This window comes from Mus musculus, chromosome 9 (genome assembly GCF_000001635.26).
Source record: "Mus musculus strain C57BL/6J chromosome 9, GRCm38.p6 C57BL/6J".
Taxonomy (NCBI): Eukaryota; Metazoa; Chordata; class Mammalia; order Rodentia; family Muridae; genus Mus; species Mus musculus.
In genome coordinates, this window is record NC_000075.6 from 73,552,626 (window position 1) to 73,578,822 (window position 26,197).

General features: G+C 40.9%; 1 protein-coding gene across 7 annotated transcripts in view; it reads right to left on the minus strand.

Annotated features, from left to right (window-relative positions):
- Positions 1-26,197, minus strand: part of Unc13c (unc-13 homolog C) — a 528,734-nt gene that overhangs the window by 73,204 nt on the left and 429,333 nt on the right. For 5 of the 7 annotated variants that reach the window (XM_006510931.4, XM_006510932.4, XM_006510928.4 and 2 more), the window contains 6 exons: positions 25,744-25,870; positions 21,384-21,480; positions 19,707-19,850; positions 11,394-11,471; positions 6,314-6,391; positions 5,800-5,829 (listed from right to left, as the gene is read on the minus strand). In XM_006510931.4, the coding sequence (XP_006510994.1) occupies positions 5,800-5,829; positions 6,314-6,391; positions 11,394-11,471; positions 19,707-19,850; positions 21,384-21,480; positions 25,744-25,870 (554 nt within the window). The remainder of the gene's footprint in view (positions 1-5,799; positions 5,830-6,313; positions 6,392-11,393; positions 11,472-19,706; positions 19,851-21,383; positions 21,481-25,743; positions 25,871-26,197) is intronic. The other 2 variants (XM_006510934.4, NM_001081153.2) reach the window with 1 other exon arrangement.

Genomic DNA, 26,197 nt, shown 5'->3' on the forward strand with positions numbered 1-26,197 from the left:
CTCACCTTTGGGTTATATCCACACAATGAGATGCTAGAAGTTCGAGTTTACTGTGGAATAAGATACAGCATTTGAATTTGCCTTTGAGAGGTGCTTCCAAGTTTAGAGAGTGATCTTCCCTCAGAACCCCTGTCTCTTATTACTGCGACTTCCTGAATAAACCCAACATTGTAAAAAGTAGAGTTATCTTAGCACTCGTTAGATTTCAGCTGCCTAGTATGGTTTTCAGTGCTTTGAATCATGTGATAGATGGGTCAAGCCTGAGGTGCAGAGATAGGGAGAGATGCTGAAAGTGGTCCAGGTAGCATAGATGCCTAGCTTCTGAGTGTGTGGTTCTCAACATTCTTAATGCTGAGACCCTTTAACAGAGTTTCTCATGTTGTGGTGACACCCAACTATAAAATTATTTTGTGGCTACTTCATAATTGTAATGTTGTTACTGTTATTAATCATAATGTAAATATCTGGTATGCAGAATATTTGATACAGGACCCTCAGAAGGTCATGACACATAGGTTGAGAACTGCTGTTCTAGGTGCTGAAAGGTAGCCTGGCTCTTAGTAGCTGTTTTATGAGTGCTGGTTCTTTGCAAACTCCTTGAGGCCGAAGACAATGAAAAATGCTTTTATTTTCTACCCCATTTCCTGCCCTCCTGCAGGTACAATAACTCTGAGTAGGCACAATGGATAATTAAACTTTTTAATTTACAAATACTTGAAATTGCTTTGGGAGACAATTTTAGAACTGAAAGTAAGTTATAATTAATTGAATTGTCTGCTTTATTATTGAGCTGCCTAATATATGCTTTATAATTCAATTTATTCTACAATTTATTTGGTAGTTGTTGAAAAATGATAAAAATAGGATATTGATCCTCATTAATTTATTACTAAATGATATTTCTACTTATATTCAGGAGCCAAAATCAAACATATCATCTGGAGACTTGAATATATGCTTATCATCTTAATTACAAATTAAAATAATGTAAATACTACTAAGCAAAACAATGCACAAAACAGTGAAAAGTCTATGCAATGTTTTAAGGAAATGATGAAGTTTTGCATATGACTGCAAAATAGTTAGCTATATTTTAGGACTATTATATTAACTACAAGAACTTGACTGCACTATTGTGTATTATCCCAAATTTCATCCAATCATGTTAAATCAAGATTCAGAGAACAGGAAGTTTGATGGTTGAGGGTGGTCCAAAGATAAGATAAAGGCATTTTGAGTTGTTATCTTTTCTATTAAAAAAAAAAAAAAAGAGGAGATTTAACTTAAGTTTATGTCTGTGAGTATTTGTACAAATGTGTGTGTGTTCACCATGTATGTGCCTGGTATCTATGAAAGCTAGAGAGATCATTGGATCCCCTGGAACTAGAGTTCTAGGCAGTTGTGAGCCACCATGTTGGTGCTGGAGACTGAAGCTGGATCTTCTGGAAGAGCAGTCAGTGTTCTTCACCGTGGAGACATCTCTCCAGGCCCTGAGCTGTTTTTAATCACACTCTTTCTGGTTTACCAAGACAGAGCAGTGGTGCTGAGTCCCAAGGCCAGTGCTATCAGTATCACTGTGATCTGGGAATTTGTTTTCTACTCGAATCACACAGTCCTGCCTGTTACCTGCAGATCCGAATCCGAGGCTGGAGTCCAGCAGTATATCTTCAGAGTCTCATCCCAAAGCCAGGGTGCATGCTGAAGTTTAGTGATTGCTAACATGGAGACCCCCTGTCTTTAAACAGTGAGCCTCACCCCGGGTTCCCTGCTTCCCTCTCTGACCTGGAGCTGCTTCCTAAGTCTGTGTGGTGAATAGGCTTGGGGAAGAAGAACTTCAGTGAGTTGTATGTCACACTCCGGCGCAGCCAAATGCTAGCTCAGCGCTAAAAGATTCAGAATAATACAGATACACATGATTGAAACACAAGAATGAAGCTGCTCGCCGAAATGGACAGTGGCTCTATTTTGTACAAACAAAACTTACTCTTACAGTCAAATCCCCACTGTGACTTGACTCAGAAAACTCAGTTATACTTGAGACATGTCAATAAAAACCATGTTACCATGGCACCAACTGGGCCTGATTTATAGTAGGCAGGACGGGAATGCAGCTTAATAGCAACTTTCTTTTCCTGTAAATATCTCAATAAGGAGTAACTCTTAGAGTTCAGAGTACTGTCAATATGCATTAAGCCGACGAGTAACCAGAGGTGCCACCATTTCAAACGGTTGCACCACAGTGCAGATCGTCTGCTCACATGGCACAGTTGGAATTCCCCTAAATCAACTTATGTAACATTCGTGGAGTATCCAAACCGCTATATCATGACTCCCTGCAAAGAAATTAAAGTTCTGATAATTTAATTTTCTTTTTCATATACTTATGCAAATTAAATTGCTAATCAAAGGAAGATTTGTAAGTGACTTCCAAGAGCTGCAACAATATGCTCATGTTAGGAAATCAATACAAAGAAGTTGCAATAGACACACATGGAGTTATAGTCAAAAGAGGCAAACTAGTATAGGCTACAACATTTTTATTTTGAGTTATTCTACCTATTACAAAATAACCGGACTATCATTCTCTAGTGAATAGCATTCCCATGATGCTTTTATTGTGGTACACGAGGGTGCCACATGACATGGTATAGTGATGGTGGGGTAAATGGTTAACTTTCGTCCCAAAGTCAGATTATAATATAGGCTGTATATTTCCTATTAGTCACTACAGCGATTCCCTCAGGCTTACTGGCAATGTTTCCATCTGGACCCCATGCAGACGATGGCTGTTTCACCAGTAAAGAGCACAAAACCAAAATGCAAGTGTGAAACACTTCTGTGTCCAGAGGAAAGAGGTTGCCCGTGAGGGAAGAGCTGTCCTGGCAGTCAGAGCAGCACCATGCAGTCATGCTTGCAAGCGGCCAGCTGCGGCCAGCTGAGGCCAGCTGCAGACAGTGCTAGAGGCAAGCAGCCTGTGGGGAGAGCCCAGCTAACAAACACATAGCATTTAAGGCTACTCTGAGCAAATGATCAAACTGTCATTTGCTAATTTGACTTCAGAGAAGTGCACACCCCAGCATAGTGGGGTCCATGTAACAAACTCCCGAGAGAGGAGGAACTGGCCTGGGATGGAGAGTGCCCCTGGTATTAGTTAAGATTCCCTATAGTAGCTTCGTGGGGGAGAAGTTGGCAACCAACATTAGTTTGCTTGGAAGAAGTTATTTATGATTCAAAAAATATATGTGTATGTATGTGTGCTGCATATGTATGATATATGTACACATGTTCAAACTTAGTGCATGCATACATGCTTATTCATACATGTGAAGGCCAGACAAAAGTAGTGGGTATCCTACTCTGTGACTCTCTCATTTATTCCCTGGATTCAGGGTCTCTTACTGAACCTGGAGCTAGGCTGGTGGTCAGCAAGCCACAGAGATCCTCCTGTCTCTGCCCCTTAGAGCATTGATGTTACTGGTGTGCACTTGTGAATGTGACCATGCCTGGATATTTGCATGCATTCTGGGAAATTGAATTCAAGTCCTCATGCTTGCATAGCCAATGGTCTTATCCACTGAGCATGTCCTTAACCTCACATGGTAAAACTTTCAAAGGCTGTTGAATATGCCTGCATCAAGTACTGCATATATGTCTTATAGCGAAAGGTGACTCCTGGTCATACTGTATAATTTTACCTCTTTTTCTTCTTCCTTTGGATAACTTTGGGGGTGGTACAGGGTCTCACATATCCCAAGTGGCCTTGACCTATGTGGCCAAGGACAACAGCTAACTTCTCACCCTCCTGCTTCCATTTCTCCATTTCTGGGATTTCAGCCATATGCTACCACAGCCATAAAATACTTTTTGATTTCTCTAAAAGCCCCAAGTGAAGGCACTTGTTTAAATTACTGTCTCTCACAGATGCCCCGACCAGAAAGAATCTGCAGACCATCTTCATAACTTGGGTCACCCTACAACTCTAACATGATTATATATTAATTAAGCACAGCCATCCTAGAAATCTGTGTGTTACACTTGGCCTTGGGTTTGGGTCTTGTTTTATTTCTAGGCTTCATGTATCTCTATGCTAGTTCTGATTGGTTCAGCTTAGAGCTTTTATTTATCAATGGAAGCCAGGTTAAAAAAGAAGGGAAAACTGCATAGAAAGAGGGACAGAAGGATGGTGAATATAGGGAAGAGTTGCCTTGATTCACTTGACAGATTAGACAGAAACCAGGCCTTTGTTTTATCTCCCTTACTCGATCAACTGCATTTTTTCATGTATGTTATGTATAAGGAGCTCAATAAATGGGCATGGCTTGCATTATAAAGGAAGAAGTTATACATAAACATAGTTTATAATGAGAACCTACACCTTTCAAATTGGTAATTGCTCTCCACCAGTAAGAATCACGTTTGCCTGGTAAACAAGTCTCCCTGTTGGGTGCTTAGCAAGAGGTTGACTTGGTCTACACAACTTCCTTTAACCATGGGCCCCATGGGCCTTTAGTCTGTCAGTTCCATCTTCTCTGCTTAGACTCATCTCAGCAAATATTATCTGCATCAGAGTCCAAGCACAGAATGGTAGAGAAATAGTTAGGGTACGGGGGAAGTTTCTAGAAATAGGTCAGCCAATATATAATTTCACTCCGACGTGATTCCTGGCGTTTCCATTTCACTGAATTTTGGGCTGAGATTTCCCACAAGAAATGAGTGACTTCATCACTAAAACTATTAAATAGATTTAAATGGATGTCACGAAGCATCAGGACAATTAGGAAAGGGAATCGTATGGGATGATTCCCCCAACTGCCATGCCCATTAATTTCAACAGAAGAATCCAGAAATGAGATTGATGCCCCGAGACCTTGGAGCAGGCATTAGCACACTGCAGGGAGCGAGGCCTTATTTCACATAAGCTGATCTGAGACTACCAGTGAAAGAACTCATATTAAAAAAAAATTGTAGCATTGCACATGATTCTTGTGCTTCCCATTTCTAGGGGGTTAAGTAGCACCTTCATTTTTTACAGGGGGGGGCAGCTGAATTTCTCCTTTGGTTTAAAGACTCATCATCTCATGTGAAGAGGCTGGTGCTAACAGAGGTTCTTTAGCCTCAGACATTTGGAAATAAAAGGGAAATTTGCTTTCATTTTGAATCTAGCTTTCTGCATGGGCCCATGGATTACTATACAGAAAGTCTGATGTAAGTGAAGTAGAAACACTGTAGACATAACTTCATTGGGTCTGTTTTCTCTTGTAAAAATATTTACTTTTTGTGTCTGAGTGCTTGCATGCATCCAAGTGCCATGTTGTATGCAGTGCCTGAGAAGGCCAGGAGAGGGCAGCAGATCCCCTGGAACTGGAGTTAGAGATGGTAGCTGATATGCAGGTACTAGGGATCAAACTTGGGTCCTCTGGAAGAGCAGCCAGTGCCTTTAACTGCCGAGCCAGCTCTCTGGCCCTAAGGGTTTGTTTTATTTTTGTTGCTGTTGGCAGCAAGCAGGGTGAGTCCAGAAAGACCAGCTGTTCCAGTGACTCTTGCCTTTAATGACTTTCCCGTTTCTCCCCCCCCCCCCCCCCCCCCCCGCACACACCAGTTTGTAAGGAAAGACAAGACCTTGGCAAGCAGGAAGAGGCAGGAGCGAGCTAATTCATGTTTTACTCTTTGTCTGATCTCAAGAAGCAAATGAGAGAGCACGTGCACGCATGTGCGTGCGCGCACGGGCCACGCAATGGTCTTTAAATGGCGGGGGAGAAGGACAGCCAGGGGAAGCGGGTAACGCTTGCTATCACAAACCTCATAGGAGAATCTCTCTCCTTCCTTCTTCTGTTCGTGGAATTGCAAGGCACAGATGTTGAATAGAGACACGACACATTACAGACACAACACACAGATAGCACGTTTGACACAGCTCTCACGATGTGAAAAATTAAGCACCGACATAGCACGATTGCCACAACATAGATTCTAAAACAAGTGTCAACTTCAACAGGAAGTATAAAATGTAATCTTTGTCATACTACTGATCACTAGTTTATATGCATACATTTTAATTGTACAACAGGTTGGCTGGCTCTCTCCCTGTCCCTGAATACACCTCCATTTACTAAAATGCTGTCATAGTGACTGCCGTAATTGCGAATGGGATTTTAGAGATAAAAACAATCAAACAACCAAGCAAACAAATGCTGCTTCCTGTTCATTGGTAAAAACCATTTCAAAAAGTAAGACGCTTTCCAGAACAAAGCAAAATGCTACTAACATCCACCCAAGAGTCCTTTGGTAAAGACAAAAGTGGACACACACTCACCTCTTTCCCACCCATGGATTCAAACATTTTTTCCAGCTGGACCCGCAGTTGTTGGATGTTGTTCATCAATATGCAAGGCTTGTAGAAAGAGAAAGAGAGGCAATGTGATCAACATCCTTCGCATCCTCCCACCTCTGGAGCGAGTTTAACTTCTACAGTCTATGGCTGTCAACCTGTGGCCTGTGATACACACCAAACAATCATTAGGCTACTTTGAATGAGGGCTTTTAACAGCTGGGACTGGAAAGGAAATAGATGACCATTTGGGGGAATACAATTTAACAATCAACATGTGCAATAGCACATGGAGACTGGCTATCGGCAGGCCCTTTCCTCTTCTTGTGGTATTTTGAAGATAAGAGTTAGCCACTTTTTCTTTACGGTTTTGTTGGATACAATGTTTCTTATGTGCCAGGCTAGTCTCAGAGAGCTGGGCATGATCGTGAACTTCTGACTCTCCGGCCTCTACTTCCCGAGTTCTGGGATAGCAGGTGTGGACTACCTGACTTCTGCAGTGCTGGGGATTGAACCCAGGACTTGAGAGATGCTTTGGGAGTGCCCTTTCGATGGAGCTGTATCCCCAACCTACCCTAGTCTATGTTGTTAACTTTTTTTTTTTTATTTTGAGAAAATCAATTAATTTCAATTCTCTGGTAACTGTGCTGTTTTAAAACCAAAGAACATTTGTGTTTCTTTTTTTTTTTAAACCCAAGAAAACTTCCAAAAAATTTAAAATGACTTCGATGGAGTTTCTGTCTTTCACTTAAGCCAGGAAGCTGTAGACTAGTCCCTTCATTATCTGGCTCAGAACAAATGTGTTTCTCTTCTGACTTTCCTCTTTGTTTATTTGGGTTCTTTTCCATCATTTAGATTAGAATTTGCTACCTTGGTTTTAAACTTTTCTATCACCTACATTGCCTTTGCTTTACAAAGACTTTACACTGAGGTTTTTTTTTTTTTTAAATTTTTATTTTTTATTGTCACTGGCTAACGTGAACGCTGTGCGTGCTGCTGTGCACTGGGTAGACTGCAGCACTGTGCTTACACGGGACTCGTACTTAGGCATTTGAGTTGTTTCTAGAGAGGTAGAAAAGGGCAGTGGTGTTATAAAACTTTGTGACAAGACGAGATATCAATTTGGAATTAATTTCAAATCAGAAAATAGATTTTGGCCTAGCTGCAAAGCTCACTGATGGCTGCGACACATCGATTCTGAAGAGTCAGTGGCTCAGAGCTGGGGATGACAGAGACAGGAAATGGACACACTTTCCAAGTGGCTGGGAAGGGAGCCAGCAATGAATCAGAAGGTCAGACAAAGGACTCATGGGACATCAAAGAGGCGTTAGCTCTCATCAGTGGAAAGATTTTATTATTACCTTAACCACATCACAGACCTTCGAGAGACTTTGTACTTGACTCTTAAAGTGACCACAACCTAAGTCTGATTTATGGAAACAATTCCACACTTCTATTCTGTTCCTGGATTCTGGCCACTTAGATATTTTATTTTTCTTTAAACATAGATAACTGAGAGTTACACTCCCGAGTTTCTGACTGTGGGATGCTACAGACAGTTTTAATGGCCTCTACTCCCAAAATCACAATCTGCACTCCTTGATCCCAGCATACTCTACTTGATTTATTTGATGTTAGCATTTAAGTCTGTTCTTAGTACACAGAACAAGACGAGAATACCAATTCTTTACATAAAAAGCCATACACCAAGTCAAATATGGTCATTTCTGATTTTCAAGAATGCTAGGGAGAGTTGGGCTCACTTGGGGCAATGGCTACTCACTACATGAAAAGAGGATGGAGAAGAGAGAGGTAAGAGGGAATTTTCTGGGTAAAGTTGAGATAAATATAAAGCTCTTCACCTTTCCTGACCTTGAAGTGCCCCAAGTCCACTGTTATTACATCGACTTATTGAATCATTAGTAAGAACTAGATTACTATTCAATTATACCCCACATCTAAGCACAAAACAGATTGATTCTAACAATTCTGTAGTCAGCAAGTCAGAATAAATGCATTAATGTTTTAATAAATCCATCCAGACATGGCACATGCCTTGCATCCCAGAACTGGGAGGCTGAGGCAAGAAGACTCAATGTTCAAGGCTGGCATGGGCTAGGTAGCAAAGCTATGCATTAAAAATTTTGAAAAAAAAATCCCTAGTAAAATGAACATTATCCCAACCGAATGCTATTGCTTACTGAAGAGTTTATGGAGATGAAAGAATATGTTTGGGCATAGCTGTCATTCAGTATGTATACCGTGTACATTTTGAGTTTTCTTATAAACATATCATATACATTTTATTTTATCTTAACTGGGAACAGTCAAAAACCTAGAATACGATGTATACTAAAGTTTTATTCAAACTAAGGACAGACATTTCTATACGGCTAAAGTGTTTGAGCTTAAAAATGTTTAAAATAAAGAAAAATTGATTTGGAAAAGGATGCTCTGGCTTGTTTGGGATGGGGACAAAAGGCATAAAAGTGGTTTGACCACTTCTGATTTAAATTGTCACAGTAAGAAGGGGCCAGATCGTACACAACAGTAAACCTAGCACTCGGGGTGAAGGGAGATGGATTAGAAGTTCAAGGTCAGCCTAGGCTACATGGGACCTGTCTCAAAAACAGCAACAAATTAGTATGTCATGCTACAAAAAAAATATAATCTCAAGTAGACTATTTACTTACTGTGCGTGTGTGTGCCTGCGTGTGTGTGTGTGTGTGTGTGTGTGTGTGTGTGTGTGTGTGTGTACATGTGCATCACGGTATGCATGTAGAAAGGAGCCAGTTCTTTCTTTCTAACATCGCTTTTAATGATGGGACACATGCTATCAGGCTTTTGAGTTTACCCACTGAGCCATCTCACTCTGTAGCTCTGGTTGTCTGAAACTCATTATGTATACCAGGTTTGCCTTGAACTCACAGAGATCCACCTGTCTCTGCCTCCTGAGTGCTGGGATTAAAGGTATGTGCCATATCTGACTTATGGTTTTGACTCTTAAAAGACATTTGTAATGTGTTCATGAGAAGGTACAAACTTCTGTTTGTGATGACTCGAGGCAAAGCTCTGTAAAGCTATGTATTCAATCAAGACACCTTGGTGAGATTAAAATGATCTTAAACTTAAACAATAGAATCCAAAGGTAGCCAGGAGACTGCTTGCTAGGATGAAGGCAACGAAAGGTACAGGTGCTAATGGGTATAGCTATGCTTCTCTATGTATACATTTTTATTTTCCTTATGGCAGGGGGAGGGGGAATGGGATAGGGGGTTTCCAAAGGGGAGATCTGGAAAGGGGAAAACATTTGAAATGGAAATAAAGAAAAATATCCAAGGAAAAAAATACCAAACAAAATCATATACATGTAATCTTAATTGAGATTAGTTGTAACCCTAAAATATAATGAATACTAAAGTTTGATTCAAACTAGAAACATTCCTATATGGCTTAAGTGTACACTAAGGTACAGGTGCTGGGCTATGTTATGTACATGGACTTTTAACTAACTACAAAATTCCATTTTGGGGGCTGGAGAGATGGTTCAGTGGTTAAAAACGTGTACAGCTCTTGCAAAGGGCCTGAATTAAGTTCCCACCACCCACATTAGGTGGCTCAAAACTGACTTCAGCTCCAGGGGGGTCCAATACCCTATTGTAGCCTTGCCCCTTGCCTCTGTGGGCACAGAATTAACATGTATAAACCCTTATATACCACACACACACACACACACACACACACACACACACACACTGAAATAAATGTTTTTAAAGATCAACTCCTTTACAAAAATAATACAATATATATTGATTTACAATTATGGGGCGGGGGAGAGGTTTCATATGATCTGGAATTTAGAATGTTAACATGTGAGGTAGGAGGCTGCCCAGCATTTAAGGAGCTAACGGAAATCAGTTATTTCTCAGCCAACTTCCCAAATACTCGTCTTGCCATCTTAATAAAAACAGAGTATTTGCTGAAACTACAAGACACTCTTATGATCTGCAGACTTACACGGGAAGCATACATCATCTTTTAACCTTTAAATGAAAATATATGCTTCCAACAAGTAAATAGTCTCCCATGTAGAGGGCTGGAGTCAAAGGTGGCTAGAAGTCAGTGCTGAGATTGTCTGAAAGCTATCATCGGATTGCTGGGCAGCATATTAATGAAAAGGAAGGAGGCGGCGACTGAAATCTTCAGGAACCATCAGGACTGGCTTGTCTTAATGAGCTGTCAGCCAGGGTGAGCCGGGTCGCTGCCGCCTGGCTCCTGATTCCCTTTCAGCCTTGCCAACTAGTGCGGGCTGGTTTTCCATTTCATTTTTATTTTTCCAAGGGGGAGGGAAAAGTTGCTCTTAAGAACCCTGTGGGTGTTCCAGTGTTACTCATTTAAAAAAAAAAATTCCACAGTGTTGGCCACACAGATCTCTTAATACTAAGGACAGAAATAAGAACTCTTTCCCTTTACATCGTGAAATCACTCCGATTGTATGACTGCAAACGACTTCAGTTCATCTTGATTTTTTTTAAATGCCTTTTGCTGAATAGTTGCAGTTCTGCTTTGGACTTTATAAGTATTTCCTGGATCATCAAAAACCCACGGAGATAGGGATAAATCACAGGCAGAAGCATCGCTGCCCTGTATATTCACTCTCCTTCTCAATTGATTTGAAAACCGAAAGACTGGGTAGAAAGCAACAGGGTGGGTAAAAAGCAAAAGGAGTTGTTATCAACACTCACTTAATTCTTATCTCCCTAGTTCTCAGCTCCGGTGTTTTATGAGTTTGTGCATTTTTCAATGGTTTACCATCTCATTTTTCTCAACACGGAAAACAATCGGGCAGGCACTGGCCTCGTTCTCCCTTCTATCCAATCCCGATAGGAAGCCCACACGTGATGCCTGGTGAGGTTTGAGGCAGCACCCTGAGATTCCCTAGCTCTCATCACCCGCTATGGAAACTGACACAGTTGATATTTCCTACTTACTTGAAGTTAGAAAGCACACGTTTCGATTTTGGGACACTCACCAGTGGGGGTGGGGTGGGCGTGGTCCTACTTACCACTGTCTCCTTATCGCAGTATGAACTGAAGTCATTTGATACGATCGCAGCGTACTGGACCAGAACCTTATTGATGGTCTGCGGAAGAAAATAGCATGCAATGCATATCAGTTGAGTAAGTTAAATGTGCCATCTTACAGAAACACTATCCAGGCTAAGACAGGCAATCCTGACTCCTTTATGACTCTCCTCTCTCTAAGGAGAGTCATAGGTGGGCTCAATCCATTCCCGTGTCCAAAGAGGGATCACAAATCACTGCATGTATATGACATTTTGTCAGGGTTCTGAATAGCATTTCAAACATACCTCAGAGATCCATAATCTATCAGAACAGCATCCATACTATCACAGTTATTCTCTGACTTTATTCAGAAGAGATACAGGCTGCCCCATGGCAACCTCGTCACAGCGTAGGGACTTAATATCTGGTGATACCGGACACTTGCCCACCTTTCCCACTGATGCTGCAGGCTTCTCCCTTCTGCTTCTTTCTGCCTCCTAATCCTTTTTGCCATCTCATCTCTACCACATAAGGTTATCTGCAGTGGGCGTTTTTCTCAACTTTCTCCATCATTTCCCAAGTGCCTCATGAATAAGAGAGGTTGGACATTCTTATGACACCACTCCACAGTGATTCTCTTCAGAAACAGGGACTTACATTGTACACTATTACAAGCTACTGTTCAAGTGTGAAAACCCGCCTCTCACCTACGCCACTCTCTCCTTCTCAGTACATTTGCCCAGTTACTGTTATTCAGCAATGCAGTCTTTATTTACTGTTATTTAATAGCACACCAATTGCTAAAAATGTTGCCTGCTCACTTCTCTTTTGTACCAAAATTTGATATTTTCTTCCTTTCTCTAAAACTTCTTGTGAGCTCCTGCATGACCCTTGCTTCTAATAGTTATAGAGAGAAAAATGTACCAACTGTGTTTATTAAACATTTTGTAATTGTGTAAAGATACACTGACGGGTTTGCATTCTTCAGCTTTTACATTCACATAGAGGTAACATGCCAACTGTGAATGTCATCTTCTTAGAAAAGACAAACCAACAATAATGATGGAATTCTGTTACTTAGTCACAGAAAAACCAAAGAGCCAAACCCTCTCCTTTTAAAATATATTTCTTTGGGCTGGAGAGATGACTCAGAAGGTATGAGCATGAATTGGTCTATAGGAACCAAGTTCCATTCTGAGCACAAATAGCAGGTTACTTCCAAACACCTGTAACTCTGATTCTCAAGGACCTGATGCCTCCTTCTGGCATCTGCAGACACCTGCACTCACATTCATATGTACTGACATTAAGACCCAGATACACATACATATAAAAAAAATATTTTCCCCTCAGTGGTTCACGATTCACTGGGAGAGATGTTCCCAAGAGTTAACTAAGCTAAGGAAGGAAGATTTAGCCCACAGACGGAATCCAGCAGATTTGACTATAAACTTGTTTTATCGACTTTTAAGTTCACAATAAGAAGCTAGAAATTACGAATAATGTGTTGACAGGAGATTGATGCTTTCCAGAAGTGCATGGTGCTAAGATAATGAGAGTCAGTTTAAACAGAAATTTGGCCTCAAAAAAAAAAAAAAAAAAAAAAAAACCAAACCAGAAAATCTCATTAAGCAGCAGATCAATAAATCCCAGGAACAGACGGCTGGTTAGGCAGAAGTATCTTCTGAGTGAAGCTGTTCAGAGTTCCCTTCAGATGCCGTGCAGAGCGACTGTGGGATTTCCTGGGGGTGTTTGCTCATCTGTGCCTGTGAGCACAACTCTCAGTGCAGAGTTTCTTAATGACAGTACAAACTGTGGCAATTATCTTACCCTGCCTCCCAAACTCACACATACAAGCCATCGTTTTCTCACTTGCTATATCTTGGACAGAACAATGCTGTGGGTGAGATGTGAATGGAAAAATGCCCTTCACAGTTCATCATCTAGAAATTCATGTGGCTGCTAGGTGACTTATTGGCTAGCCTACTTGGTTTTTTGGAGAGGAAGAACAATTTACATGGCTGTCTATAATTGTTCTCAGTGAATTCCCCCATGGTATGCTACTTTGATCTACATCAGCAGAAAACATCACCCAGGTCTCCCTGATTAGAGAAAACTAGTCCTGACTCTCAGATTTACTAGCCTTACAGTCAAAACACAGGATAGGCTGTGAGTGAGGAAAAGCATGGGTCATAGTAGGTGTGGCTAGAAACCATATACTTGGAGCTGTAGAGTACTACTATTATAGCCCTGGGAATTCTGTATTCCTGCACCAGTAAGCTTGAATGAAAATCTTCAATGCACATTTGAAGACCAACTTCTATTTCATTCTAATTTATTCACTAAAGTAAACCAACCAAGTCTGGTCATTGTTTCTTTACTCCAAATTAGCAGTTGCTTGGAGCATGCCTCCCAAATTACTGCTTCTCTGACTGTGGCACTGAGAAGTGTCATTGAAATTCCCTGCAAGTATGGAAAAGCAAATTCTTCTATCCTACCTCAGATCTGTGCAGTAGCAGTTCTGGATCCTATTGTGGATGGCCCTGGTGCTTTTGTATTTTGATGTTAATTCTGCTTTCCCAGGAGGGGTTGTCTGGGACAAGGAATGAGTCACATACTCAGGTGACTCCTTGTGAACCATCCCCTAATGAATAAAGGAATCAATCACTGGGCGAGTAGGTGGGACTTCTGGGTTGGATGAGGAAGAGAGGAAGCAGGAGAGAGTTAGGGGCTTTTGGGATGGGGATAGTAGGAGGACAAGATGTAGCTACTAGCGGCTTCCAGATTAGATGGCGAATCCTGGTGGATTCACCACCATTTGCCACCAGAGAATTTAGATTTTAATGGTTTACAAGATTAGTATTCTAGTTGTTGTGCCCAGAGATTGAGAAACTCATTGTTTCTGAATTGAGTTTGTGTTGCGTTTTTCTTTACTCGGCAGCTTGATTGGGTTCGAGAGAGAAAGGTACGGTGGCAAAGCATGGGCTTGTCAGAAGTGCACCACAAAGGCTGTGGGGGATTTGAAGCATGAGGCTGGCATAGCAATGACCTGCCAGTGGGAACTTAACGAGCTGGGTAGAGAGATTTTGGAGCTCTGAGTTAGAGAGTATCCACAAGATAAGAACAGGCCGGCCTTTGCTGCCAGTGCATAGCTGGCCAGCCTTCCGGGGCAGAGAGTAGCTGCATGTAGTGTGGTAATTTGTTGTTCTTTTAATATTTCTCACTCCAGGAACCATCTCCAGCAGCCTCTGTTTTCAACAAACCACCTTTAGCACCTTCAGCAGAGTAAGTTGCATGCCAAAACGTAAGAGGAACAGGCAGCAGGGGAGAGGTCACTGTTCAGAGAGGAGCTGCTTGGGGAAGGAGTACTTAGCAAGGCTCACATAGGGTTTCTACCTATCAAGTGTTCTGAGCTATAGAATCAGTAATAGTGAAGGAGATGGGGAGAGATGAAGAAAAGGAGCGGGATGGAGGGATAGAGGGAGAATGAACACCCTCATGGGACAGCCTCTTGGTAAATGTCCGTATCTTTTGTTTCTCAGAGTTTATAGGAAGAAGTGGGCATAGTTGGTGAGGGTTCTTCAATGCCAGAGAAGCACAGCTGGTGAAAGAGCTTCAGATTTAGAAACATGGAGTCATAATGGGGTTGTGGCAATGAAGTAAGAATCTGTTACATTTAAAAAGTCAACCATGATGATTAGAATGTCCTCTGGCCTGGGAAAGTTCTGCTATGACATGTTACCACTGCTGGCATATTGAAGGGGCTGCCTGTCAACACCCAGCAAAGTGCTATGATTCCCTGAGCTAATATCAAGTCAACATACTTGGGAGGCCCATCTATCGCATTGATCTAAGGTTCTGTACGTTGGGAATTCTGGTTTAGAATTATCTCAGGGTGTGTGTGTATGTGTGTGTATGTGTGTGTGTGTGTGTGTGTATGTGTGTGTGTGTGTGTGTGTATGTGTGTGTGTGTATGTGTGTGTGTGTGTGTATGTGTGTGTGTGTGTGTATGTGTGTGTATGTGTGTGTGTGTATGTGTGTGTATGTGTGTGTATGTGTGTGTGTGTATGTGTGTGTGTGTGTATGTGTGTGTAGGTGTGTATATATGTGTGTGTATGTGTGTGTGTATGTGTGTGTGTGTATGTGTGTGTGTGTATTGTGTGTGTATGTGTGTGTGTATGTGTGTATATATGTGTGTGTATGTGTGTGTATGTGTGTAAATTAGAGATTAACATCAGGGACTTTCTTCAATTGCTCTGACAGGCCACAATGAAACCTATGACTCCTGTCTCTGTGTGCTCAGCACTAGGACAACAGGCACATGCCACTTTGTTCAACTTTCCCCATCTGTGCTGCGAATCAAAACTCAGGTCCTCATGCTTGCATAGCAAGTGACTAACAACTCAGCAGACTCTTTAAGCATCTTACTAACTTTTCAGGTGTCAACTAACTCTCTAAGGAGAGGAAGACTCTCATACCAATTTAACCTCAGCAGAAGAGAGACTCTATCTAGTTTACTATGTTCTCTTAATACATCCTGCATATGATAAATCTCCCAGTTATTCTGGCACAGATACCCAGGCTTGGCCTTAAAAGTAAAAATAATTGATGAGATTCTGAAGTAGAAAGTTTCTGGATGTGTCATGTGATGTAGACTCACATGGTGTTTTGCTGGGGACCCATGGGAAGACACATGGTATTTGGAGAAAGTATAAATAGGACTCAGATAATAGCAATGCTTCATTGGTCTTGCATCTTTGCTAATCATCACCTTGTTGAGAGAGGCATGGCAGAGAACTCCTGGTGTTGTGGCTTATCCTAGTTGCTCCCACTGACTTGAGCTGATTTGGTGGAGGCCTGGAGGTTTCTGCTGGACTGTGCTGCTGCTGCTGATTTGTGTTTGGTATACTGACATTGCTAAACTGGACTGCTGGTATCCTGACAAATGGAGACTGGAATTGCCCCCAAAGAACTATTTCTAAACTTGTCCACATCCCCTTGTTCTATTTACCATCTTTTCTCCCCTATCTTTGGCTGGTGGACTAGAAGGGGGATTTAAGCATTTGAGAACCTTTATTAACAGCAGGCTTTGAAAAATCTAAGCCTACAAGATTATATTCTCCAAACCAACAATGGGTTTCAGATCATATTGGGGTGAGAGGAAAGTATGGCCAATGGTTAGAAGTATCACTCCACGCCATTTCTTTGTGGTGTTTCCTCTCAGTCTCCACATATTTCCATCCCATAACATCATTCAAAAAACTTGGGAGGATAATAGTGTATACCTCATAGGGAGATGAATGAGGCACTGTGAACAAAATGATTAAAATATCATTATTCTTGATGTATTGCCATTATTATTTTTAAAGTTAGGATTAGGTTTTAGAACATAAGGAGGAACAATATGCATGTCTCATATTGGCAGACACCCTGATATTTACCAGGGACCAAAGAAGATGTTTTGCTTTTTAATAATATTAGAGATTATTATTTCACATGTCTTTAAACAATTTTATAAACTTTTTTATGTGTTTGAGCATATGTTATCATGTATGCATGTGTACATGATAAACTACCCACAGAAGCCCATATTGACTAGAACTGTGGTTTGACAGTTGTGAGCCACTATATGAAAAGCTGAGACTTGAACTTGGGTCCTCTACGTTGGCAGCCAGTGATCTTAACCACTAAGCCATAGCTCCAACCCTCATATTTCTTTATAAAATTTAACCACCTGTACTTGTCCAGAACAGTAGGAAAGTGACATCAATGTCTAGTACTGATGTATCAGGTTTACAACCCCCTCTGTACAAGCCCTTACAGACTCCACACATCTGTGGATATCATTATCATCTCTCATCAAAAGTAGATATTTTAATCATTGTGCTATTTCAGTATAGTTTGATGCAAGGAATCAAGAAAGGCAGAATCTTCAAGACTAAAGGCCACACCTTATGTTAAAATGAAACAAAACAATCTTATAGTCTATTGTTAATGTAAGATATGAATTATATTAGCCATCAATTTTAATTTTTTGTGAACTTGTTTACATAAGATGCAAATTGTAGATTAAAAGGCTGATATTGGTAATGAATTTGGGTGAGTTTTATTTACTTTTATAGTCATATAATTAATTATTCCAGCCTTTTATTTTTTATTTCATTGTAAGACTCTGTGAGAATTACTAAGAGCTCCATGGTTTTTCAAATAATTCCCACAAAATAGCATTTCTTTTTCAATGCCAATTACTAATTGCTACATTTCCAAAGAATGTTTTTAGAGTTTGTTACATTATTTTTCTGTGATAAGAATTGGACATTAATAGGATGTCTAGCTTTCCAGGTATTAAAAATGCTTTATTTAATTGGATTTTTTTATTGTGCTAACAAAACCTTACAGTTTCTCCATGACTCATGGAGAAAGAATGCAATTCTTCTTCATCTTGCATACATGATGTGCTTTCCTGTGTTTATTCTTCTCAAACCTTGTTTGTGGATCTCCATCTCCATCTCACACTGTCACTTTGAGACATGCTGGAAGGTCAGAGCTGCTGGGGGTAAGGCGGGAGCCCCAGCTCTTCACTTCTCTATGGTCTTTCTTCCCTTACAAGTTGCTTCAAACACTGCCTTCCTAATGGTTAGTTATTGTTCATTTTAAGAGGCAACTATATAATGTTTAGCTGTTAGTTAAGGAAGAGCTTTGATAATTTTAGGGATAATTGTACAGATTTTACCATATTAAGAAATTTTAATCACCAGGAAAATCCTCTTTAGGAAATGACCCAAATAAATCAATCTCAGCTAGTATCTTAGCAAGCAAAGAGTTTTCTTAGTCATCCTAATCAACAAAGATTTGAATTTAATGCATTTCATAGCAGATAAAAACTGTCACAGAATTTGGCTGACAGCTTGCCTGGAATCCTTCATGGAGTCCTAGCCAAGTGAGGCCAACCATTTTGACTATCTCTCAAATCTTTACACATTGCACAGCTAATTTCCCCACTTAGCTTGTTGAGCCTTCTAGAACCCCTGCTTTCCCCTTGTCAGACCTCTCTGACAGGAGCTCTTGAGTCATACAATAGTGGAGAGGTCCTCGCTAGGGTTACCTGAGCTGTCTGGTGTTCCATGACCCAGAAGTAAATCTCTGTGAACCATGGAGTTTATAGATGTAATTGTTACCACAGGATGATCTGATCTGACACAGTGAAAGGAGATACTATCTGCTAGAAGACATCCGTATTAATTAGAAGAAAATGTGAGCATTCTTCTGAGAGACAGGGCCGATGACAGGGTCAGAGCTGAGGCTCCCATTCACAGAGGACCTTCACTCTGTCTTTTGGGGATAATGACAAATGAAGTGATAGACATGTTATGTTTGTGGCTAAAAAGCAGCCATGTGCTCAGTGTACCTATTTGTTATGAGCTCAGTGGTTTTCTCAAAACTTAATAGCCAAAAGCTTTAATCACTAGGCGCCCAGAATGGGGCAAATATTCAGATAGACTATCTTCATTTTGTTTAGAGATAAGGCCTTAAGAAGGCGATTAAGTTGAAAAGGTATCTCTAGGATGGATGCTATATTACAATTGGCAGGTATCATTGTAACATGAAAAACTGGATACTCAGGGACATCAGGGTGCTCAGAAGGCAGTCTCCGTGAAGGTTGGAAAGGGAGCCTTCAGCAAGCAACAGCGTCTCAGAAGAAACCAAATGGACAAATACGAGGACCCCGTACTATCTTCCAAACTGTGAGAAAAGGGTATCTCTCTTGTTTAAGGTCCCCAGTGCACTATAGCAGTCCTAACAAACTCAGACCTTAAATGTTCACAATTTAAGTGGGTTTGGTATTTTAAAATTTTCTAACAAGATAAATGTATTTTATTTGTGTTTATTTATTAAGAGAACAAACTTTATTTCTTATCTCATTAGACCCAGAAAGTGTATGTTCTTTTGACTTCTCTGATAGCTTGGTGGTTACATTTAAAATAGCCATGGCATAAAGTTTTAACATTGTCATTACGAGTGTTTCGGAGTCATAGATTATGTTTCTTCATGAGAACACCTTTAAAGCTAGGCAAGTAACAGGCCATCGATGAGTTCTTCTCGAATGAACATCTGGTATCACCTCATTATCCCAAAGTCAGACCAGTGTTTCCCTCCATCAGTCACAAAACTGTGAAGCCACACTCCCAAACTATGAAGTAGAATGCAACTACTCTGTTTCAAAATTCTAAAATGGGGCCTGTGTCCAAAATGGTACCAAATCGTAACCTAGGGTGGCTTTTATTGGAGAAGACATGCCTTATGCAACCTACCTTTGCAAATCGTCTCATTAAGTGTGATAGGGCTTCAGGATTGGGGCATTCCAGTTTCTTAATGATCTCAAAGCTCTGGTTAAGCTGAGCAAAGACATCAACCACAGAACAGGAGAAAAGGGCGTGGTCCGATGTCTGCTGGAACTGAGGGGTGAGAAGAAAGACCGTTTGAGCAAGGAAGGGAGAGAAGGGAACTTCACTATGTTTCTTTTTTTTTTTTTCTTGGAAATTTTATTTATTTACATTTCAAATGTTTCTTGGAAATTTTATTTATTTACATTTCAAATGTTATCCCCTTTCCCAGTTTCCTCTCTGGAACCCCCCTATTCTATCCCCTATCCTCCTGCCTCTATGAGGGTACTCCCTCCCTCACCCACCCACTCCCATCTCCCTGCCCTGGCATTCCCTTACACTGGGGCATTGAGCCTTCACAGGACCAAGGGCATTTCCTCCCACTGATGCTCAACAAGGCCATCCTCTGCTACATATGCGGCTGGAGCCATGGGTTCCTCCATGTGTACTCTTTAGTTGGTGGTTTAGTCCCTGGGAGCTCTGGGGGCTCTTGTTGGTTGATATTGAACAACAGATACTATCAAATCTGGTCCCTGTGTTGGGATTGAAGTTCAGTGAGGAATGGTCTCATGATCAGTAGCTTGTGAACCTGAGAATTGAAGTCCTATAGCTTGCCACCACTTTGGAACCAAACTATGGGACAGAGATGGAAAAATGAGGTTTGTTTTTTTTTTTTTTTTTTTTTTTGCAAGCCTAGAGTTACAGAAATGAGGTAAAGGCTCAAGGAAAAAATTCTTAATTTCTGAAAGGAAATGTCCTTGTGGATTTAAGCTGTTATGGTTTGAAGATTCCCATATTTGGTAGAGTTGCCCTCCTTCTCCTTTTCCTCCTCCTCTTCTTCCTCTTTCTTCTTATCCACAGACATGTTCTTTGACCTCTTTGACCTGCAGATCTATAGTGCAGAGACTTGCTCTATCTTTTCCTTAGCAATCAGCTTTGGTAAGGCGTGGTGGTGACACCTGTAAGCCTAGCACTTGATAGGCTAAGGCTGAAGGATTAGGAGGAGTTCAAGGCCAGCTTTGTCTAACATAGCCTGGGCTACATGATACTTGTCTCAAGAGCAAATCACAACAAACCAGTGCTGATCCTCACCTCTCCCTGGTAACACTTTAATTTTAAGGAAGGAGAAAATATAGCTGTTCATCTCTAAGATTTAAAACACCACATAAAAGATAGCTATAAATTAGATATAAGGGCGTTATTGAGGTTCATTAAGTGATTACATTTCCTTTTTCTAAAGCATGGCTCTTTGTGTGCATGAACATTTGTGCACGCATGTAGAGGCAGGAGGTTGATGCTGGGTGATTTCCTCCTTGCTCTGACCTTATTCCTGGAGTGCTCCATGAAAACAGACATTTTATATAAGCCTGGAGACCTTGTAGAGTCAGACTCACACAATAAAGAAGAATTTTGTGGCAAATGAATGATTGATTTTTCTTGTTCCCTTTTTATTTAATCTGTTCCTCCAGCTCTTTGAAATCATGTTAAATCTGCTTAGGTCACCAAGGAATTAGAATGAAACTAAGCTAAAACCAATGAGCCCCACATTTCCTACTTGCTCAGAGGTGAGAAAGATAATTGAATCCCGGCCACGTCTGGACTCACTCCATCTTTTTTGTCTCTTCCCAGTGCTCCATGAAGGAACTCCATGGACACATCTTCATTTTCATCTAGCCATTGCATAACAAAAGGCTCAAACCACCTACAAAAAAAAAAATTAGCAAGTTACCTCCCAGGACATCATTTACATGTGGTAACAGCTATGTTGCTCCCATATGAGAGTGATTCAGGGCCAGATCTCTTTCAGTTTTGTTCTTTTGTAGACATTATATTCATCAACTGTATCTTCCTAGCCCTCGATCTCTCTCTTTGCACTCTCTCCCAGGCTGCCGCAAATATGCTTAGTTCCCAACACCACCCTGTAATTCCTTTCTTCTCAAGATTGAAATCCCCATTGACTGTAGACCTCCCTTGCTGAGTCTCCAGATGTACTATCCCACCAGCCCATAATGCCCTTCCACTGAGCTATGTAGACCCAACAACAGGCAATCTACTTTACCTTCAACTTCTTAAATACACCCTGCTATGGTTTTGTAACTAGTCTGAGTTAAGTTTTAAGGCTCTCCAGGGAGTAACTTAGATTTTCCCTTAGTGAGAGCACTAATGGAGAACACCTCCTCTTGGACATGGACGGCTCCTGGGTCGTTCTTTTCATGTTTGCTCTTATTTCAAGGACAGAGCCCTCAAATCCCACTGAAAGCCAGGACAGTTTTCAACCCAGCATTCCTCCACCCTCCCCATCCCTGCCCCAGAAGTCTGGACCTCTTACTATTGTTCCATTAGCCTTGTGAAGCTGTTGAAGTCTCCACTTAGTTAACAGACTCTTGGTGACTTTCTATTTGATGGCTTTCTCCCCCTATCTTCACACTTATGTAAAATATGTCTGAGAACTAATTCAGATCCCCAGAGCCCATGTAAATACTGAGTGGGTGGGGCTGCATGGCAGTAGATACTTAATACCAGCTTTTACAAAATGAAAAAGGGATTATTGGAGTGAGTGGAGAAGGTGGCTAGCCTGGTCTTTGAGGTGAGCTCTGGGATCAATTGAGAGACCATGCTTCAGTCAGTAGTGTGGAGAGTGATCAAGGAAGACACCAGTTTCCAATCTCTGGAGGAAATACTTGTGGAGTCTTGTGCTTATTTTTCTGTCCTTCCCTTTCTCTGTGGTTTTGGTCCTACACAGATTATGAGCCTCTTAGTGCTGGACATCAGTGTTTGCTTATGTCTAGGGAGATTTCTGTAATCTCTGAACTTCTGGCCCCGGTTTGATCTCAAAGTCTATAGAATTGCCAGCTGGCCCACAGACATGAAGGTGGAACATGGTGAGAAGCCATTGTGTGTAGACTCTCTTCTGTGTGCTTCTGCCTTCCTGAGGGTACCTACTGATTCTTCATTCTTGGCTGCTTTGGTTGCTTTCTGACTCTGTTAAATTTTGCTCACTTTTGTAGCTCATGCTAAGTAAGCATGCAAGTGCAATTCCAGCTTAATAGAGTAAGTCTAGACAGCTCGAGCCAGGCGGCTGGCAGACAGCTCTTCTGTTTTACTTCCCTATTCTCAACCAAGATGCTAGCAAGTGTTTCGTGTGCATATACTTCATGTCCAACTCCTTGTTTATTTCCCTCATATGCTAATTGAACAAATTCTGTAAATTCTGTCTTCTGATTTTCTCTCGCATGTGCCTTTTTCACCCTTTGTGTTCTCATTTCAAGTGCTTTATATAATAGTAAGCCTTTAAATAGGCTTAAATAGTACATAATATACTTTAAATAGTATTTTAAATAGTCAGCTTTTAAGTAGTACATAATTTTATAACATTTTGTTTTTAATTTTTAAATTAGTAAGCTTTTTATGATGAAACACAGGCTTATTGTAAATTCTTATGATGCGTGTATATTTATTGATAAATGCTTTGAAATATACATACATTGAGGAAAAATTAAGCCAGTTAATTAGTATACACAATGAATAAAAACAGTCTGTATAAAAAAGTCATAGACCTCATTATTTTGTATACCAAATTAAAATAAAATCATCATAAAATAAAATCATCACTTTATCATAAAATAAAAATACATTACTCAATACACTTATGGCATTTGGGGTTCGAACACATAAAATCAATTTTTAGCAATGTCCTAGAAGTTACTTTATTATTCTTTTACATATGCCTGTGGAAATTGGATATAGACCTCAGGTGTCTTCCATGGTTGCTTCCCACTTTCTTTATTGAGGCAGAGTCTCTCAGTGATCTCAGAGCTTACTGACTTGCCTAGTATACCAGTATCTTGTCCTAGAGATCTTCTGCTTTTCAAATCGCTGGGTTTGCCAGTGCGCCTTTGTGCCCATGTGGCATTCCCATGGGTCCTTGGAGTTCAAATTCCATTCTTAACATTTGAGTAACACGTGCTTTGACTGCTGAGCCACACCTCTAGCCCAATTCTTAGCAAGTTTCAATCATATAATATGCTGTTATAAAGTATAGCCACTCTGGTTTGTCATAGCTCTCTCTTGAGAGTACTCCTCTTAACTGAGGCTTGTATCCTGCGACCCGCATCCTCCCCTGCACCCCTTGTGGTATAGACAGTTAACTTGTGTCACCATGCTGCTCCATCTCATGCACCCCTGAGATGAGGAGACTACTCTGAGGCTGTTAGAAGCCTGTCATTACATTGCTCATTAACTCCTAAATCTCTACTCTGTCCCCCAGTCTCTGTTGCTTCCAATTCTCATGGTGCCTAATGCCTGGCACATGCTGCACAGAATCTATTTATAACAGTCTAGTTTAAAGCTCTTTTCTGGTATCACCTTCTACTGGTCTGGGGAAAATACTTTAGACCCCACTAGAAGAGCAATACTATCAATATATCAGAGCCTATGCAGTCTGGCCTCTCAACCTTCATTTCTATATCAGCAATTTACTGGCATTTTCTTTTTTTCTCTTGACATAACCTGATTGAGTTTTTAAAGTCTCTAATAGATGCTATATCAGTCTTTCAATGGGGGGTAACACTCTTCTTGTGATGTGTTTATATTCTTCAAATTAGCTTGCTTCATTTTGCTCTACCTTGTGATTATCAATATTGTCTCCATATATAAGCTTTTTTTGGTGGTAAGGTCTTTATCTTACACACCAATCTTCTACACATAAGACTCTGGATGACCCCTCCTGACCAGAATAAAAGAGTCCTGGTGCACATTAAATGCTCAATGCTTCTGAGTGGCTGTATGATTACAAGTGTATTTGATAGACACGGTGATGGTTAATCTCAACTGTCAATCTAATGAGATCTAGAATCACCTGGGCGATGGGCCTCTAAGCCAGCCTCTGAGGGATCATCTTCATTCAGTAAATTGAGCTGTGAAGACCCACCTACTGTGGGAAGCACCATTACCTGGGCTGGGATTCTGAACTCTGTCAGATGGAGGAAGAAAGCTATGCATAAACATTCATCTGCTTCTTGACTGTGGCTGCAATGTGACCAGACACCTCAAGCTCCTGCCTCTGACTTTCCTACCGTGATAGAGCAGGTATACTCTATCATATATATGGAACTATGAGCCCAAAGAAAGCAATCACCCTTACACTGTTTCTGTAAGGCATTTCATCACAGACAACACACAAGACACTAAGGCAGAGACAACCTCATAAGATGAAAATGCCATTGTTAAATAATGACTTCTATTTCAGAGACATGAATTTCTAAGACAGTTATAACTTATTAAAACGAAAGTCTGGCTATCCAGTAAAGCATTCTAGCATTTCTTCTTTTCTCACTTTTCATATGTGTGTGCTGTGTGTTTAGGTACATGAATGGTTTTGCACTGTGCGTGAGTGCTCATATACACGTTTGAGCATGCATGTAGAGTACCCAAGGTTGTTGGGAATCATCATCTTTCGCTTTTCCACCTTATTCACTGAACCAGACTTTCTCAATCAATCCCAGAGCTCAGCGATAGGGCTAGTCTTTCTAGCCAGCTTATTTTGGGGGATTTGCTGTCTGTACCCTCTGACAGGACAACCACCATGCCCTGCTGACATTTTATGTGAGTTTCTGGGGATCCAACAACTGGTTCCCCAAGCTTGTGTGGCAGATGCTAAAACTGCTGCACCGTCTCCCCAATATTGTGCATTCTAGCACTTCCACAGGGAGTAATTTCATCATCTAAACCAAAGCCCATTCTGCATTTCTTTCTCTTCAGATATCTAAGTAAGGCATTCTTGAAATATGCTATGCCATCCTCTCTGCCTCAGAGACATTGAAATCTTTCTACATTAGTTTCACTACAGAGATATCTGCATTCAAATGAGAAGTATGTGAAGAGCTCTTAGTCCTTACAACTCAGCTGTGATTTTTGCAGCACTGTGAATTCAGGACAAAGGGGGAGAGTAGAAATCACTACTTACAGGGAATATTCTGGAACAGCATCCTTGAAGGCAGGAAGTTCTCGTACATACTCATTATAAAACCATTTCACTTTGAAATGCAAATTCATATAATCGGTGCTCTTGCATAAGCGTTGCTTCTCATGTTCTGTAACAGATAAAAATCACACAATTAATAAATGTGGCTCGCAGACAATGCCACTGGGTTCCGATCGACCTTTATTGTCAGCATTTCTATAAAGAAGAAACTTGTGGTATTCCAGGCAAAGTGCATTGCTGAAGGCAGAGCTACTGTAATGCAGCATGCAAAAATAATCCTGGAGAGACAAGAAAGATGCTCAGGGGTTGAGAATGTTTGCTGCTCTTTCAGAGGACTGAAGTTTGGGTCCCAGTGTCCATGGCTCACAATCACATGTGATTCCAATTCCAGGGGAAAAGATACTGTCTTCTTGTCTCTGAGGAGACTTACACTCAT